The following is an 18,745-nucleotide window of genomic DNA, read 5'->3' as shown; positions in this document are numbered from 1 at the left end:
ACCGGTCGTAGCAGTCTCACGACCGGTCTTGCACGGTAATTTTCAGATTTAAGACATCTGACAACAATTCAATCCCCTCTTTTTCCTATCATGTGGCCCATTTGACTTTTAGATCTGTCTCATTTTTAGGCTCTTGACCTAACATAGAGCTGGCAAAACAGATGGACAGATGGACGTGATGTATCACAAACATCACGGTAGCCCCATGTGGCAGGCAATCCTGTTCAGTTATTTGATAGTCTGGCTGTGTAGGGTGCTTAAAAAGACTCCAGTTGTTGGCATAAGAAATGGGCTGTGTACAGTGCTTAAACGGACTTGAGTGGTTGACAGTAGAACTCTCAGTTACAGAAACAATCCTGGCCTTTGATAGGTAGACACTTGTTTGTTGGAATAAGACCACTACATAATCTTCATTTATAAAAAACGAGGACCCACAATTTGAACAGTTTAATAAGAATGAATTTTATACCAAGTAGGCAATGTATACGTGAAGTTTGAGTGCCTGTGAATCATCCATCACACTCTGCCAAAGCATCAAAAGCTTTTGTCTTAGAACATGGGTAAATTGGACGTTGCTCCCACTACATGGTAATTAAAGCCAGGACCAGTATGTTGTAGAGTGCAGCTCATCCAACATACGCTGTGGCATGCGCGTACGCTGATTTGGACAGTTGAATCATAGGTGCTAATGTAAACTCATTAAAGCTTGTTTGGCATTATGATGGTAGATTAAAGGAATGAGGAAAACTTCAATAGACAAATAATGGAAGGAAAAAATGCTACGAGGTGAATCCATATATGGTGAAGTATTCTTGTCGAAATCTCCGGTAGTTGTACTCTGGTTGCTTAGGTAGTCGTTTCCATCTGCACTCTATTCGAGATTGATTTTTCTAGTAAGTCACCCCCCTTCCTCCTCAAATATAGGAAAACGTGGTGTTGGCTGACATTAAAAGCTGGGCTTGATGAAAAGTATAAAATTAGGTTATTAAACCCTTGGCATCATAATATAAAGCATCTCTACTTTTTTTAAGGTGTTGGCTCACACTGAAAGCCTTAGGATTGGTGGAAAGTGTAAAATTAGATTATTAAGCTTTATTGAAATATTTGGTTGAATCAAATAAACTATTTAAAATCGAGAATAAAAAAGAAAATAAATTTTGAGATAAAAAACTTATAAGAGTTAAGTCAAGGAGTGACATGAGTCATTTTGCTTGAAATCGAATTTGCTTTCCTTGAACAGTGTTCCAGAGGCAACAATTTCTAAAACAATCAACTTCTAGAATACAGTGATTATAACCTAGTCCTAATGGCGCACTCACTGTACGCGGGCTCAAACCACTTGCAGTTTAACCCGAAAGTATTGAGTTAACTTAGCAATCAAGAACTCGTAAACCAAAATATTTAAAATTTTATTTTTTAATATTAATTTGGAAACAAAATACAACAAACTTTATATATACCCATAATGACTAACATAAAGCATCTGAACTTGTTTTGAAATTTATCAGATGTTACATAAAACAAACTTTATACATACCCATAATGACTAACATCTCTTATAAAATTTATGCGAAATCAGGTTTATTATTCCTTAATTCTCTACAGGGGCGATTTAGTGAATTTGTAGGTGCTACTGACGATGGGCTCCTTCATCATGCTTTCAAACTCAGCCACAAATCTCTCCATGGCAGGCTGAGGCAAGCAAATAGACACCATAATTCTATCCTCCCCTTCTGCATTCCTAAACCGTAAATGAAAGCTAGAAATGTCAGGGATGTTGTCATACACAATCCCCCTGGCTAGCCCACCGTAAACAGCTTTTCCCCACCCAAAATCAACGTCCATAAACGCAACACGTGTCACATTTGACACAATGTAGGTGCCTGGTAACGTGAAGTAGGGCCGCCTTTTGATCACCATCAGGTCAGCCATAGACTGTATGGACTCTTGCGTGACGTCAGATTTGGCATTCTTCACTAGTTCCACTGCATATCCCAATGGATTCTGACACAACTTACTGGCTGGTGAGGTCGCCGCTGCCAATACGACGCCGTTCCCGTAGTAGCCTGCCGGCAAGGGCGGCTGGCACTTGTCTCGCACGTTAAAGAAGAAGATGTACCTCATTTAGTGGGCCTCACTGATCAACGGTCTGGATTGTTATCAGTTGGACTGAATGATTGAGTAGACCAGTGGGCCCCACTTCAGGTGATGTGCTGCGCAGTCTACCTGCGCAGCTCTGCGTATTAGGGCTGGAATGCTATAACTGTCTCACGCAGACAACAGTTTGAGTTGAACTAGGATGCCACAACGTGGAGCATGGGAGAGAGAGTTGTGATGGGTTTCAAACTCTCTCTCCATAGACTCTATAAAAGAGAGCTGGGTCCCCAATCCTACACCATAGCATAAATTCGAGTCCCATCTACTGATTTGCAGAAAGGGTGTGAAGGAGAGGAAGATCTTAAGTTCTACAGGTATTCTGGTATTCTTATCCGGCTTCCATGACGGCGTCTCAGTTAGGTAAGCTATCCGACCTCTGATCACCATGTCCCATGCACAGACAGATCCGTGGGCCTATTCCGCATATAGATCAGATCCCACATTTGGTATCAGAGCTATCTGTGCATAGGCATAGATGATCACATCCAGCCACATCTGATCACATCAGGAATTTACGAATTCCTGAAACAGTTGTGATCAGGGATTTTCGAATCCCTGAATCCTGAAATGTTCAGATTAGGGATTTGAATTTCGAAAACCCTGAAACCAGTTTTTTCAAATTGGAATTTCGATTTTCAATTAGGGTTTTTCAGATTTGAATTCCCAAATTATAAAATATTAGGGATTTCGAATTCAAATCCTCAGATCCAGAATTTAATTAGGGATTTTCGAATCCCTAAAATTAGAAATCAGTTAGATTAGGGATTTCAGATCTACAACCCTAAATCCAGTTTCTATTAGGGATTTAGATTCGAATCCCCAAATCCAAATTCTGCAATTAGGGTTTTCCATTAAAACCCCTAAATACAGTCATCGCATATTAGGGATTTCGTTCTCAAATCCCCATATACCGCAATTGGGGATTTCAGATTACTGATTCCAAATTCTGATTCGAAACCGAAAAACCCAAAATTGGGGATTTTATACCCACCTGTGTCTTCAATGGAGGCAGACGTGGATTTCCATTCCACCTCCGACAGCTTTCGCATACAGAAACACCGTCGGCCGCGATAACCTTCATCGGAGATGGAAGTGCCATCATGATCGGCACTGTGGAAGATGTCAGCGGCTCGGCTTTCGTCTGACTGTGAATGTATCTACTGCGGCTGGGGATTTCATCCCAATCTCTTCAGTCGCTGCATGCAGTAAGTCGAAAACGGCTGGCGATTAGAGAGGAGCTACGTCTCCATCTCCGTTCGTTGGACGGACAGCGAGGGCAACTCGCTCTCTCTCTCTCTCTGTCTGTCGATGCTCGAAATAGGGCATTCTACCCTTTTTAGTCGAAGACAGCAGGTCTCTTGCCCAAAATTCCATCGGGTTAGTGGACCCGATTGTAGCTGATTCGGATCCGCTTGTGAACCCGCAAACGGGAATCACCTATATCCAAATCTTGGGCTTGACAATGATACGGGCCCATTAAGTATATCCCGCTACACAACCGTGTTTCCCATGCCGCTAGTGGGCCTCATGCATATGGACCCATCGTTTCAAACCATCCAGTTGTTTAAAGGTTAATGTTTCCTATCTATCATGTAAATGTAATGTACTAGATTTGCTTTACTCATTCAGTGTGAACTGACGATAGGTAGTCCTGATTCGGCCCTATAGTTGGCCCATCACCCATCTTTAAGTATTGATATGGACCGTTGGAATATAAGGTGTGAAACCTATTTATATATTTCACTTTGAAGAATTCCAAAAGGTCAGTATCAACTAACTTATGGACCGCATCGGACTAATTAAGAAATAATCCATAGAGAGGCAGGATTATAATAGCAATCCTAAAGTCTATATTTGTAGATTTGGATTTGGTTGTGTTAGCCACCATAGTGACCTCAATCGATGAAAACTTTACAAGTACAGACTTGTAACATTGGATTAGAATGATTGCATACAGTTGCGTTCACGTCTTTCATGCGTACGGTAACGAAAACATAGACGATTACCGTTTGGCAGTCAAGTGAACGGGTGAAGTAAATGGTGCTGGTAATGTAAAACTGAAAGACTCATCTCACCCATAGGTGTTGAGTGTCTCAAATTTACATGACTTACATCACTCAGCTTCATGTTCAGGAGGATCACTAACATATTATTATTACCTCCCACAGGAGGAATGATGATGATGTGACAGATTCTCACTAAGATGTGATGTTTGGGCCCATCTTCATCTTAGAAGATTCAGTTGATGCCTCCCTTAGCAACTGAATTGATTAACTTTGCCTGATATCTGTTTACATTCACAACATTACTTTTGTGAAGCTATGAACTAATGTGAGTATATGTATATCTCTTATATTTCAGTCTCAATTCCAACTAATACGCATCAAGTCCCTGCCTTAAATGGGTCTAATTATACTCAATGGAAGAACGCCATTGAAGTTGTACTGGGCTGTCTTCAATTAGATCTTGCCCTGATAACACCAGAACCGCCAAAGCCATCTGATAATGCTACTGAAGCTGAATATAATAGATGGGTTGCATGGTTTAGATCAAATGATACATGCCTGAAAGTCATTAAATATTCAATTTCTGAATCGATGAAGGGTGCCATGCCTGAAACAGATAAGGCTAAAGTTTTCCTAACTGAAATGGGAAAACGATTCAAGAAATCTGATAAATCTGAAGTGGGCATTCTTCTGAATAAATTGACTCGCTCGTCCTACGATGGAAAAGGCAACATCCGTGAATACATTGTAGAGCAGATCGAAGTTGTTTCTAAGATCCGTGCTCTAGGGCTTGTACTCACTGATGATCAACTGGTTCATTTGATCATGAACAACCTACCTCCCCAATTCGGCACGTTCCTGGTAAACTATAACACTCTGAAGGACATGTGGACATTGGATGAACTCATCACTCAGTGCGTCCAAGAAGAAGACAGGATCAGACAGATGATAAAAGTTCAAAATGTTAATATGGTGACTTCAGGACAAGGGCAAGGGAATAAAGGTAAAAGGAAGAAGAAACAAGGTTCTAATAATGAATTCTCTGGTCCTCCATCTGGAAACCATAAGAATCAATCTGGAAATGGATCTAGACGTAAACAAGTTAAAGGCAAACCGTGCTTCTTTTGCAAAAAGACGGGTCATCTAAAGAAAGACTGCGAAGGTTTTAAGGATTGGCTTATAAAGAAAGGTAATTATTCTGTTCTTCTCTGTTTTGAATCTAATCTGACCGATGTGTCAGTAGATTCCTGGTGGATAGATTCAGGAACTACTATTCACATATGCACTTCTATGCAGGAATTACTACAGGCCAGGCCACCAACTGATGCGGAGTGCTCAGTATACATAGGCAATGGTGTCAAAGTTGACGTGGAGGCAATAGGAGTCTATAGGCTTAAGTTGAAGTCTGGTTATTTTTTGAATTTAGTTAATACATTCCGTGTGCCGTCTATAAGGCGCAATTTAGTTTCAATTTCCTGTTTAGATAAGTTGGGATATTCGTTTCACTTTGGAAATAAAAGTTTTAGTATTTACTTCAATTCAATTAAAGTTGGAACCGGCTCTTTAGTAAACAACTTATACCAGTTAGACTTGATTGCCTCTCACGTCTATAATATTAATACCTTGCATGGAAATGTAGTGGGATCTAAGCGAAGACTAGACTATGAGAATTCCTCCATGTTGTGGCACAGGCGGCTATGCCATATATCTCGTGAGAGATTAGACAGGCTTGTGCGAGAAGGAATTTTGCATTCTCTAGACTTCTCTGACTATAAAGTATGCATTGATTGCATAAAAGGAAAACAGACTAGAACAAGAAAGAAAGGTGCAACCAGGAGTGTAGATCTATTAGAGGTTATACATACAGATATCTGTGGACCATTCCCTACAGCCTCATGGAGTGGCCACAAATATTTCATTACCTTTATAGATGATTACTCTCGCTTTGGGTACCTATACCTTATCAGTGAGAAATCGGATACCCTGGATGCTTTTAAAATCTATAAAGCCGAGGTTGAAAATCAACTCGATAAGAGAATTAAAGTTGTCAGATCTGACCGTGGTGGTGAATACTATGGCAGATATGACGAATCAGGTCGCAATCCAGGGCCATTCGCTAAATACCTACAGGATTGTGGCATTGTTGCTCAGTACACTATGCCTGGTACTCCAGAGCAGAATGGAGTTGCTGAGAGACGTAATCGCACCCTTATGGATATGGTGCGAAGTATGGTCAGCAATTCAACATTACCAGAATCTCTGTGGGGTGATGCGATCAAAACCGCAGTTCATATATTAAACAGGGTTCCCAGCAAAGCAGTAAGCAAAACTCCTTTTGAGTTGTGGAATGGGAGAAAACCAAGTCTCCGATATCTACATGTTTGGGGTTGTTCTGCTGAGGCCAAAATTTATAACCCGCATGAAAAGAAGCTTGATCCTAGAACCATAAGTTGTTTCTTCATTGGATACCCAGAAAGATCAAAAGGCTATCGATTCTACTGTCCTTCCCACTCCATCAGGATTGTTAAGACTGGGAATGCCAGATTCATTGAGGACACTGAAAACAGTGGGAGCACGAACATAAGAAATTTTGTATTTGAGGAACAAAGGACTGTGACTCCTGTCATAGTCAATCCAGATCACGTGGACATTAATGATGCAGTCGATTCTGCAGTCACTGCAGAGCACCACGTAGAACCTCATATACAAACCACTGATGAGGAAAATCAAGATCAGACCCAACAAGCTGAACCATTAAGAAGATCTGAAAGAGAGAGAAGGCCTGTAAATCGAGACGATTACATCGTATACTTACAGGAACACGACTTTGACATAGGGGTGGAAAAGGATCCTGAATCCTTTACACAAGTCAAACAAAGTGTTGATCCTTCTCGTTGGTTTAATGCCATGAAAGATGAGTTGAAATCCATGCAGGACAATAAAGTATGGGATCTTGTAGAGTTACCCACTGGAATAAGGCCGATTGGTTGTAAATGGATATTTAAAACCAAACGGGACTCCAAAGGTAATGTCGAACGATATAAAGCCAGACTTATTGTCAAGGGTTTTAACCAACGTGAGGGCATTGACTTTAAGGAGACTTTCTCACCAGTATCCAAGAAAGACTCATTCAGGATCATAATGGCTCTTGTAGCTCATATGGATTTAGAGTTACATCAGATGGATGTAAAGACTGCATTTCTCAATGGGGATCTGAATGAGAATGTGTACATGTTGCAGCCCGAAGGTTTTGTAGCTACTGGCTCAGAACATTTGGTTTGCAAACTTAAGAAGTCCATCTATGGGTTGAAACAGGCATCGCGGCAGTGGTACCTTAAGTTTCATGAAGTAATTTCTTCATATGGCTTTGTAGAAAACACTGCAGATGAATGCATCTACATTAAAACCAGTGGGAGTAAGTTCGTTATGATGATTTTGTATGTTGATGACATTCTGTTAGCTAGCAGTGATACCAGGATGTTGAGCGACACCAAGAAATTTTTATCTCAAAAGTTTGAAATGAAAGACCTTGGTGAAGCTTCTTACGTCATCGGCATTGAGATTCGCCGTGACAGAACACTTGGACTGCTCAGCTTGTCACAGAGGACCTATATTGCTAGGGTACTCGAAAGGTATGGCATGCAAAATTGTGCTTCAGGAAAGTCGCCCATTGTGAAGGGCGACAAATTTGGTTTATTTCAGTGCCCAAAGAATGATTTAGAAAAGAATCGAATGAAAGAATTTCCGTACGCATCAGTAGTAGGGAGCATCATGTATGCTCAAGTCTGTACGCGACCGGACATTGCCTTTGTCACTGGAATGTTGGGAAGATATCTATCTAATCCAGGAATGCAACATTGGATAGCTGCAAAGAAAGTATTGCGGTATCTTCAGAGAACAAAAGACTTCGGACTCACATACAGAAGATCTGATCAGTTGGAGTTGATCGGATATTCAGATGCAGACTTCGCAGGCTGCGTCGATACTAAGAAGTCTACTTCAGGATACATCTTCATGATGGTGGGAGGAGCTGTGTCGTGGAAAAGCGTGAAACAATCTACCACAGCCTCATCTACTATGGAAGCTGAATTTATTGCTTGCCATGAGGCATCTAATCAGGCACTATGGTTACAGAGTTTCTTCTCAGGTTTGCGGGTACTGGAGCATATCCCGAAACCATTGAGAATATTTTACGATAATTCGGCTGCTATTTCCTTCTCTAGTAACAACAAGCATTCGTCAAGGTCGAGGCATATCGACATCAAGTATCTTGTTGTAAAGGAAAGGGTTCAGAATCATCAAGTGTCCGTGGAATTCATCGGCACTAAGCAGATGATTGCAGATCCGCTCACTAAAGGGCTCCCTATCACGCCATTTCAAGAGCATGTAACATCCATGGGAGTCATTGATCCCACAGATGTTTTCAGTTAGTGGGAGTTGAGCGTACTTTGATTTTCACAGACACTTAGAGATCTCGTTTTATACAGTTTGTTTGGATGATTTTGATATAAAGATTTATTTCTGCTTATTTATATATATGCGCAAATTTTGAATAAGTGGAAATAAGTGGAACTACAGTTGTGTCTCGTTGGAGACATGAAAAAGCTTCAGGACCTCTTAAGGATAGGCACATATTATCACACTAAAGTGTGTAATCCTTATACCACATTTCCTAGTTCGTGATCTATGTCGTTAAGATTGAAAGTATTTGTGATCGCGCTTAGACTCACTTCGCCTAAATTAAATGTTGTGATGACTACCGTGTTTCGATACTGACTGTTTTGATGGACCAGATTGAATAGCATTACTCATATTGTCCAACTGTTTTCATTGGTTGACTATTTAGATATTTTCTTAAAATTATCAAAACTTGTTTACAAAATTATTATATATATGGCTATCATTGACGTTGCTCAATGAGGCCCAAGTGGGAGAATGTAAGAACTCTATTTAGTGGGCCTCACTGATCAACGGTCTGGATTGTTAGACTGAATGATTGAGTAGACCAGTGGGCCCCACTTCGGGTGATGCGCTGCGCAGTCTACCAGTGCGTATTAGGGATGGAATGCTATAGCTTTTCCCCACCCAAAATCAACGTCCATAAACGCAACACGTGTCACATTTGACACAATGTAGGTGCCTGGTAACGTGAAGTAGGGCCGCCTTTTGATCACCATCAGGTCAGCCATAGACTGTATGGACTCTTGCGTGACGTCAGATTTGGCATTCTTCACTAGTTCCACTGCATATCCCAATGGATTCTGACACAACTTACTGGCTGGTGAGGTCGCCGCTGCCAATACGACGCCGTTCCCGTAGTAGCCTGCCGGCAAGGGCGGCTGGCACTTGTCTCGCACGTTAAAGAAGAAGATGTACCTCATTTCCTCGTCTGGGGCGGGCCGCACGGCGATCGTGCGGCAGCGCCAGAAGCACCCGCTCAGCAGTTCGAACGAGGAGCACGTGCGGAGGTGGTGCGGCACTTGCTTCCTGAGGATAGATAACTCGCGAGGACCGAAGGAAAAGGAACGGTAGGCCATGTCATTGAGGGGTGTTACGTTGCTTTTTGTGTCGGTCACTTGGTCGTATTGCCGGTGCACGTGCGTCACACGTGGTGGATCCCGTGCGCTGAGCCGCTCCCTCCCCCACGAGGGCAGAACGGATGGGGCCCGTGCCCCTCGTGCAAGCTCACCCACCGCTGACATGAATTGTACAATCCCAGACCCGTCGCTCATGGTGTGGTTGAGCCTGAGGGCAAAGATGAAACCCCCACACGTGAGACGAGTCACCTGAGTGTGTTTCCCATGCGTTAGCAGCAGGAAATAACAACGTTAGATCACTTTGAATTAATAACGTTAACAACGATTTTTTGTATGGTACATGGCGCCTTTCCACCCTACATTGCAACTTAAAATAATGATCTGAACCGTTAATGTTCTTAACTCTATTTCACTAGGGCTTCTCCGAATAGATTGTTGACTATACATCCTCATTTTTAATGTATACAGCTTCTTTGGGCTTACCATGATTTTTGAGTTAGATCCAGACTTTTCATTAACTTTTAAAGATCATTCTAGATGAGGAGTCTAAAAATGAGGCATGAGGCACGTCAAAAGCTTAAATAGACCACATCATAGAAAGAAGCAGGGATTGGAAGACTACCGATGAAACCTTCTTAATAGGCCACTGTAAGATTTATTTTCTATCTAACCTTCGGTGGCCCCAAGAAGTTTTCAATGGTAGGCATCTAACTCTCACGGTTTCCTGTAGTGTGTCCCACTTGATACTTGGATCTTCCTTGTTTTTGATATTATGCCCTAAAATAGTACGGGAAAATGGATGGACAGTGTGGATTGGATACATACATCATGATTGATGCTGTCACAAAAGTTCTACATATCAAGGCTTTATGTGCTCCACACACTAAGCAACATAATTTATTATAATCATTTCACGTGTAAAATTTACCTAGCTCCAACATGATATATTTATTATATGCAAATTGTCCTTCCACTTTTCAAAACACAGTAGTATAGTGCTAAAAAAACAAGGCAGATACAAAGCTAACAGTGGAACGTGCACTGACAATGAGGTGTGTAATAATAACCTAACCCAAAAAAAAAAAAAAAAATGTGGACCACACCACACGAAACATTAGGAAGAGATGATATTGTTGAAAACTTCTCCGCCACAAAAGGTTCTGATCAATATATATTTATGTTTTACCTTCATCTAGGTACAGTACGCGTGAGAACAGGTTAGATGGAGAATACACCTCCTGGTTAGCCCTATGAAGGTTTCAACATTAGTTTGTTCAATCGTCATCGCTTTCCTTAGAGTGGTTCACTTGAGTTATAGATGTACTTAATTTTCGGGCTCATACTCTAGAATTATATGGAAAAGTTGATTGATGGTGTTGATCTAACAAAAAAGAAAAAATCATAATAGAACTCGGAAAATTTTCACAAGTTAAAAGTTGTGTTATGTAGTAGGCAATCTATTTGGTAGAGAGAAATTAGGAGTATTTCCTAAGATGAGTAATTGGAATAAGAAGCGATGACACTGGAATTTCCTTTGCCTTCACCCTTCAGCAAAGATGATCCACGTAGTTGTTTTTTTCTATTTTCATGTTCAATGAAACGTTCCTTGCATGATGAGTATCAAGATCTTTAACGTATGCCAGAAGAATTTTCGGCATCCTGATTCGTGATAGAAACGTCTTCCATGTGAAACGATTTCCAACCAGTACAAGTTGCATAGCTGGTTCAGTAATCCTGAACGTTGATCACTGAGATTCACCACGGATCATGGCTGGACCATGCCTCAAAGGTACAGGACAATCCTAATATTTCTATTGGTGAGTCGCCAATGTCCCAATGCAATTGAGAAAAAAGGCCACTGATTAGACAGCGAGGATTATATAACTCTAATAACCTGAATTAAAAGCAAAGGGCAGTTGATGATTTCTCCCATTCCAGGGACGTCGTAGAGAAGCTTCTCCAAGCATGGGAAGGGAGGATGGAGTTCATCCCCAAACTGCTTGAGGCTGACATCTGCATCAGCCTCGATGAACGCCAAGCCTTCACCGGTGCACTCCACCGTGAGCTTACGGCCAGGCCCTTCTCTAATTCTACCGGCAAACGGGTAGTAGAAAACAAGCGCCTTCGCTATAGCATCCCTGATCACCCCTACTGGGTCCCGCCCTCTCATTGAAGGATCGTTGCGGTAGAACTGCAAGATAGGCAGCTGGAAACGGAGGCATTCTTGGTCATCGATGTCGGAGAGGAGTTTGAATTCATGGGGTGTTGGCTTAGCAGGAGAAACTAACACAGGCTTGCCCCTTGTGACAGAGAAGACTAGATCAGAGGAGGCCATTGGAGGAAGGGAGAAAGTGATAGAAGAGGTTTGGGTGCAATGGGATGAAGTCTGACTGCATGGGCTTATATAGAAGCAGGCAGGTTAATTCTTCCTTGCACGTCTTTAACGTTGGCGAAGGTGCAAAAAGAGGTGCTCTCTCTCTCTCTCAGGCAGGTTAATTCTTCCTTGCACGTCTTTAACGTTGGTGAAGGTGCAAAAAGATGTGCTCTCTCTCTCTCTCTCTCTCTCTCTCTCTCTCTCTCTCTCTCTCTCTCTCTCTCTCTCTCTCTCTCTCTCTCTCTCTCTCTCTCTCTCTCTCTCTCTCTCTCTCTCTCTCTCTCTCTCGGTAATTGATATTTTTTATTTTGTGGCCAATAAGTCATGATATACGTCCATGAATAGAATTCTCTCTTTTCTTGGATCTATGAAGCAAGGGTATTGTTTTAGGACTTGTTTGGGAGCTTGGAAAGTATTTTGGTCGAAAATACTTTTTAAGAAAATTGCTTCTTTTTTTTTTTTTTTGGGTAATTAGGAGTTTACATTTTGGTGAAAAACATTTCTCAAGAATGTGTTTTCTTAGAAAAGTTCTAAAAATGATCCCGGTTCTCCTCTCTTTATTTATTTTTTTATTTCACTCCATATGCTTTCTTAGAAAATAACTTTAGAAGGAAATGTCAATTTCTTCTCCTTTTATTTTCCAAGCTCCATAGGGCCTGATTGGATTCGTGGAAAAGAAAAAAGGAAAATGAAAATGCTATTTTTTTAAAAAAAAAACAAAAACAGTGAGAAATGAAAAGGCTGTTTTCCATAATTGTTTTTCAATAAAATCTTCTTGAAAAAAATTTCTTCATTTTTGAACTGATTGTTTCGAAAAAAAAAAATCCTAACAATCATATATAAAAAGAAGATGACATGTGGCACGGATTCCACCGTCACACGTGGGACATAAGTACATGTGGGATGTTTGTAAATAGGCGATGGCATATGTCACACATGTGGCATGTTGACATGTGTGGCTTACATGGAATGCTACATGTGCACATATGGCATGTTGACACATGTGGCTTAAGTGGAATTCTTAAAGATGAATGGTGGCAAATGTGGCAAATTAAGGTATATATTTGACACATTGATATGCTGGATGATGCTTGGTTGTATATATCAAGTCCTAAAATTATCTTTCAAAATGGATAGAAGGCATGGATAAAACACATACATCATTGGTGGGGTCCACATAGCATCGACCACTAGCCACCGTCCATTGATATGTGTATGTTACTTTCACATGAATTCTGGCACATGTCGGACACTTGCAGGTGATGGGTGTGTGACGCAGGAATGATCAACACGATGAGGTCGAGCACGTCTTCCTCAAGAGGATAATTGTTCCAAGTCCACGGAACTTCTCTGGACGAATCCACGATGAGGAGAGCAAGTAAAATAGAAAATAAATTCTATAAAATTTGAAATTAATTGATTAATTTAAAAATTAAAATAAAATAAAATAAAATAAAGAGAGAGAGAGAGAGATAGAGAGAGAGAGAGAGAGAGTTCAGAACCCTTTAAATAAGGATATCAAACAATGGGAGAGAAATAAGAATCAAACTACAACTAAAACTCTTAGAATTCGTGACTTATTATAAATAGCAAACATATAATTTATAGACGGTCGTGATGTTTACTAGTGCGCAAGGTTTTCGGCCAAAAATAGTAAGTGTCCTATTAGGCTTGACCAAGTTGTTCTCCTAATTTTTCTAAGCTCTTTTCGTGTTAGGCGCAACTCCTAAAGCCCAATGGATGAAGAGTTATAATCAAACTAAAACTTACTATTTATAGTAAAAATAGAATTAAAATAGGGAAACGATCGTCGATCTAGTGTTATTCTAGCTTGTGCAACTGATAAGGGTCGAATATTGTATATCAGACCCTAATTAGTGCATGATTTTACGTACATGATAATGCTTAATGGAATATTTTAATTATATTTTTATTACAGGATGAAATCAGGAGCATTGATGGAAAAAGAGTACTACAAGCGTGGATTTGATGTTCCAAAGTCACCAGAGCAAGGGACGCACTCCAGAGAACTAAAACTGAAGAATTCACATGCCAGGGACCCGAGGAAATCAAGTCGTTCACGTTAAAAAGGCCCGAAAATGGTCCAGAATGCAAGATCACATGATTTCCGCCATCCGATTGACTCGAAACTTCATGCATAGCCTGGAGGCCATAAATAAACTGTACATATTAAATTTCAACCATTGGATATCTCGAGAAGTGGGCCAACGGACAGATCAGCCCATTAATATTCAATTTTAGGCCCACCTACAATCTGGATATACTTCAAAATTGACTCAGGCGGTTTAAATAAGGTGAGAAACAGGATGGATGGATTGGATTTCTCTAAAGAATCACAATGGACCCCATATGTATAACGTGTGTACATAGTGCACATGTGCACTGCCCGGGCACCGAACGGACCTAAGTCGGTCAGCGCTGCTGACCCGACTTCCTTTTTCAAAAACGGCAGTTGCCGTTTCTGGCGCGTGTAACGGACGAAAAGTCCGTTTTTATGGACCGCTATGGGCCCCACCGGTAGCACGTTCGTCTGATCCAAGCCGTTCATCGTGTAGACGGGTTCAAGAGCTACAAAACCATGTTTACAGTTTGTGCCCATACGTTCACACGTGTGAGATACAGAGGCCACAAGTGGACTGTCCTGTGACGTTCAAAATTGATTTTATTGTAATTTCTTCTATGGGTCTTGTCAATGGATGTTCAAAACCATTCATATCTGACCGAAATTTCGTTGTGCATCTAATGGACGGAGTGGATTTCCCCAAAAACGCTTATGTGGGGCCCACCGAGCATCACAGCGCCGGACGTGCGAAGGCTTACGCACGTCCGCGAAAAGCCGACTTCCGGGCGGTTGTAGCCCACCATCTTCGATCAGATGGAAGATCTGATCCGTCCATCATATAGAACAGCCAAAAATGTCCCAGGAGACGTTGATTTTATGGAAAAAATGTAAAGAATGAGGGGCTTATGCAGGTACAGAAGTTTGCTGCGAAAAGGGCTTTCGCTGCGCATACGACAGCTTTCCAAACCCGATTTTCTCCATTCCAGCCACTCCAGCAGCTATAAGAAAGGATGCAAAACGTAGAGAAGAAGGGAGGAGAGCCAGGGAACAGATCCAGAGAAGAGAAAGAGAAGAGAAAGAGAAGAGAAAGAGAAGAAAAGAGAAGAAGAGAGAGAGAGAGATGTTTTCCTTGTTTCAATTTTATTTTTTTTTCTTTTTATTTGAATTCATGAATTGCTAATCTTCTAGCTGGGGCTGAGATGAAGCCCCTAATTTGAATAACTCTTGTTATATGTTGATTTCATATGATTTGATTGGTTTCTTTCTCTAGTGTGCTTAACAGAAATCTCCGTACTTCTCCATTCTACGAGCTTAACCAAAGTCTAGTTATGGATGTTGTTTGGAATATTATTCTAGGCGCTTGTGTCTGACCATGAACAGGTTCCTATAGAGGAAGAAACAGGAATCTACATCTCTCCATGCCTGACCATGAATGGAAAGATGTGATCCATATGCTTTAAGGAATTATACATTCTGTGTGCCTGACCAAGGACATAGAGTGCGCTTTATTTATTTTTGATATCAATCTGAATTAGGGAGAATCAACAGGTAAAACAAGGTTTATGATAATTAGAGGTGGATTCGAAAGTCCTAGTCTTCTCTTTGATTGAATTTTCCTTATTGCTCTTGGTTATTTTTCCATTGATTTTTATTTAGTTTATTCAATTACTATCTCAAATATTTGTTGGATTAGTTAAGAAGAGTCTTTAATTTTGAATTGTGACAACCAATTCTCGTGGGAACGGTCTCGTAACACGTACCATATCTACATCTGATTCGTATACTTGCGAGTTTAAAATCATTTAAATCAGGTTGGTTTAAATAAAACATCAGCAACCCGGCATAGCAGGGTTGGTTGGCTAAAGTAGCTCATTCTACCCCAAAATCATATATTTTACATCCGATAACTCATTCCAGATTGCGAGACGCCTGATTTAAGTTCCGACGGTCCGGATCACTTATGTCGTCGACCGGGCCTTTTCTGAACCATCTACGACATGTAACTGTCTGCGACCCTCTCTAACGTAGGGGAGGACGTGAGGTTGAGCACCGTCTTCCTCAAGAGGATAACTATTCCGAATCCACGGAACTTCTCTGGACTCCTCACAGAGACTTCTCGAATTTACAAGGAAAGAAAGCAAAAAATAGAAATAAATTCTAATAAATTCTAAAATGATTAATGAATGAATAAAAACGAGTTCACTACCCTTTAAATAAGGGTACCAAGCAATGGGAAAGAAATCAGGATCAAACTACAACTAAAACTCCTAGAATTCGCGACTTACTATAAATAGTAAACTTACTATTTATAGACGGTCGTGATGTCTACTAGTGCACAAGGTTTTCGGCCAAAAATAGTAAGTGTCTTATTTGGCTTCACCAAACCGTTCTCCTAATTATTCTAAACTCTTTTCACGTTAGGCGCAACTCCAAAAGCCCGACTGATGAAGAGTTATAATCAAACTAAAACTTACTATTTATAGTTAAAACGAAATTAAAACAGGGAAATGATCGTCGATCCAGGGGTTTTTCGTAATTCCGAGCTGCGCAACCCGGCGTAGCAGGGTTAGTTAGCTAAAGTAGCTCGTTCTACCCCAAAATCATATATTTTACATCAGATAACTCATTCCGGATTACGAGATATGCCCGATCTAAAGTCCGACGGTCCGGATCACTTATGTCGTCGACCGGGCCTTTTCTGATCCATCTTGGCTATGAAACTATCCGCAACTCGCTCTACATAACTCTCTACATCAGAGTGTCACACATTGCATGTGACTAGCACATGTCGTGTATGTGAAATGCAGTGGTCATATATGAACAATGGCACAAGATGCACGTTAAACATAATCTTTGAAGATTGGCACATGTAGCACGTAATCTTTGAAGATCGGCACACGAGGTAATCTTTGAAGATGGACCATTGTACTTGTCGGACACTTTTAATTAAGACCAGCAGTAGCACATGTAACTATACCATTTGGAGTATTTATTTGAAGGGAAAAAAAAACACTCATTTATGTTAGTTTTCAGGAAATGACATCGGTGTTTTAAAATTTCATTAAAAATATAGAAAGAATGTCATTTTATCATGTCTCAATTTATATTTCAAAGAATTCAAATGGGTCCTTAATGAATTTGAGACCGTTCAATTAGCCAAATCTTTATTATTAGTTGACGGCCATGGATGAGTGGTTCCATCACTTGCATCCCTTAAATCTGTGTGTGGTGCCTCACCAACAGTATACGTGGATGCATGTACTGTGATATCCGCAGCGTCCTTTATGATCATTGATCTTGGACTATAGCTCAACCTGAATTTCCATGTAATTCCACTGATATCCGCCAATCAGTGTGCCTCTCGGTGGGCCATACTATCTAACCTGCTTATTCTAAAGTGGATGAGATAAGACAATTAAAAAACTAGCGGTTGTCTCTTCCAAGTTAGGACCGACGGTTGCAGAGGAATGGTTGGTTTTCAAATTCGCATGGACTGTGTTCGGCCTAAAATATAGCTGAGGATGAGGGGTTGTGAATTTTGACGGTAGATGGTTGTAGACAATTGTAGGAGCAGTGGGCTGTTTATTGGTGCTTGTTGTCTTCCAATGTATTTTGCTGCAACATCTTGGTCCTCTATCTTGCTAAGTGGAGCCCTATGTTAGATTATCTAGATGCGGAAATACCTAAGATCAAACTGTGCATAGGACAGGGAGATCAAGGGTTCAAATGGCTTACCTAACTAAGACACCATAGATAGATAATAAAAACACCAAAGAAAATAGAGCTAGAATCTTCCTCTCCTTTACACCCTTTCTGCAAAACAGTAGATAAGACTCGAATTTCTGTCGTGGTCGAGGATCGAGGACTCAGCTCTGTTATATAGTAGTTGTGATGAAAAGAGTTTGAAACCCATCACAACTCTCTTTACCCGACTCCAAACTTTCACAATCCTAGTACTACTCAAACAATTGTCTGCTTAACACAGATATAGCATTCCAACCCTAATACACACACCTGCGCAGATAGACTGCGCAGCAGATCACATTGAAGTGGGGCCCACTGGTTTACCCAATCACATAGTCCAACTGATAGGACAATCCAAACCGTTGATAAATAAGGCCTACCTTATAGAGTTCTTACACCCTATAGTTATATTGTTTGAGCATTAACAATATTGTCAAGGTTCGAGCTATTGATCCAACTATTCTACATATTAGGCTATTGGATGATGGTAGGCCTCTGTGGGAGTTTCAAATGCTTTTGACAATATTGCTTATGTTCTAGTTTTGTGGCATTTTATTTCTAGTGCTCTTGAGCAGCTAGAGGCACATCTCCTGCAAAAGGTTCAACATCCAATTGAGTCTAGTGCAGTGAACTAAGTTGTTGCCCTGTTATGGAAGTTGTAGTGTATTGTTGCTTGCGTGTTCTTCTTTTATAACAAATGTGATTTTTGTTCAAAGTGGCGTAAGAGTTTCAGATGTAGTTTTTGGAGTAACTATGCTTATGAAGCATTTTGTAGAGGGTAATGTTGATTGTTAATTGATGTCTTAAATTTGTAAATCAGCGGGTCTGTCGATGACAAGGTTGA

The 18,745-nt window shown here is 40.7% G+C and overlaps 1 protein-coding gene across 1 annotated transcript; it reads right to left on the bottom strand.

Annotated features, from left to right (window-relative positions):
* Positions 1-1,470: 1,470 nt before the first annotated feature.
* LOC131248003 (benzyl alcohol O-benzoyltransferase-like) lies at positions 1,471-12,065 on the bottom strand. Its single transcript, XM_058248032.1, has 3 exons — positions 11,595-12,065; positions 9,324-9,949; positions 1,471-1,906 (listed from the first exon to the last, which is right to left on the bottom strand). The coding sequence occupies exons 1-3, from the start codon at positions 12,033-12,035 to the stop codon at positions 1,600-1,602; spliced, it is 1,374 nt and encodes a 457-aa protein (XP_058104015.1). The 5' UTR covers positions 12,036-12,065; the 3' UTR covers positions 1,471-1,599.
* Positions 12,066-18,745: the final 6,680 nt, after the last annotated feature.

Source organism: Magnolia sinica, chromosome 6 (assembly GCF_029962835.1).
Source record: "Magnolia sinica isolate HGM2019 chromosome 6, MsV1, whole genome shotgun sequence".
NCBI classification, from domain to species: Eukaryota; Viridiplantae; Streptophyta; class Magnoliopsida; order Magnoliales; family Magnoliaceae; genus Magnolia; species Magnolia sinica.
The sequence above is the reverse complement of the archived record's forward strand: the minus strand, read 5'-3'. Positions and strand labels throughout refer to the sequence as shown.

Bases quoted from the DNA above. Each gene is read 5' to 3' on its own strand.
- LOC131248003 (XM_058248032.1), bottom strand. From the start codon at position 12,035: ATGGCCTCCTCTGATCTAGTCTTCTCTGTCACAAGGGGCAAGCCTGTG. The intron at 9,950-11,594 runs GTTATTAGAGTT...AAACACACTCAG, and splicing joins GCCCTTTGCTTTTAATTCAG to GTGACTCGTCTCACGTGTGG. The intron at 1,907-9,323 runs GCCCTACTTCAC...GGTGATCAAAAG, and splicing joins CTGATGGTGATCAAAAGGCG to GCGGCCCTACTTCACGTTAC.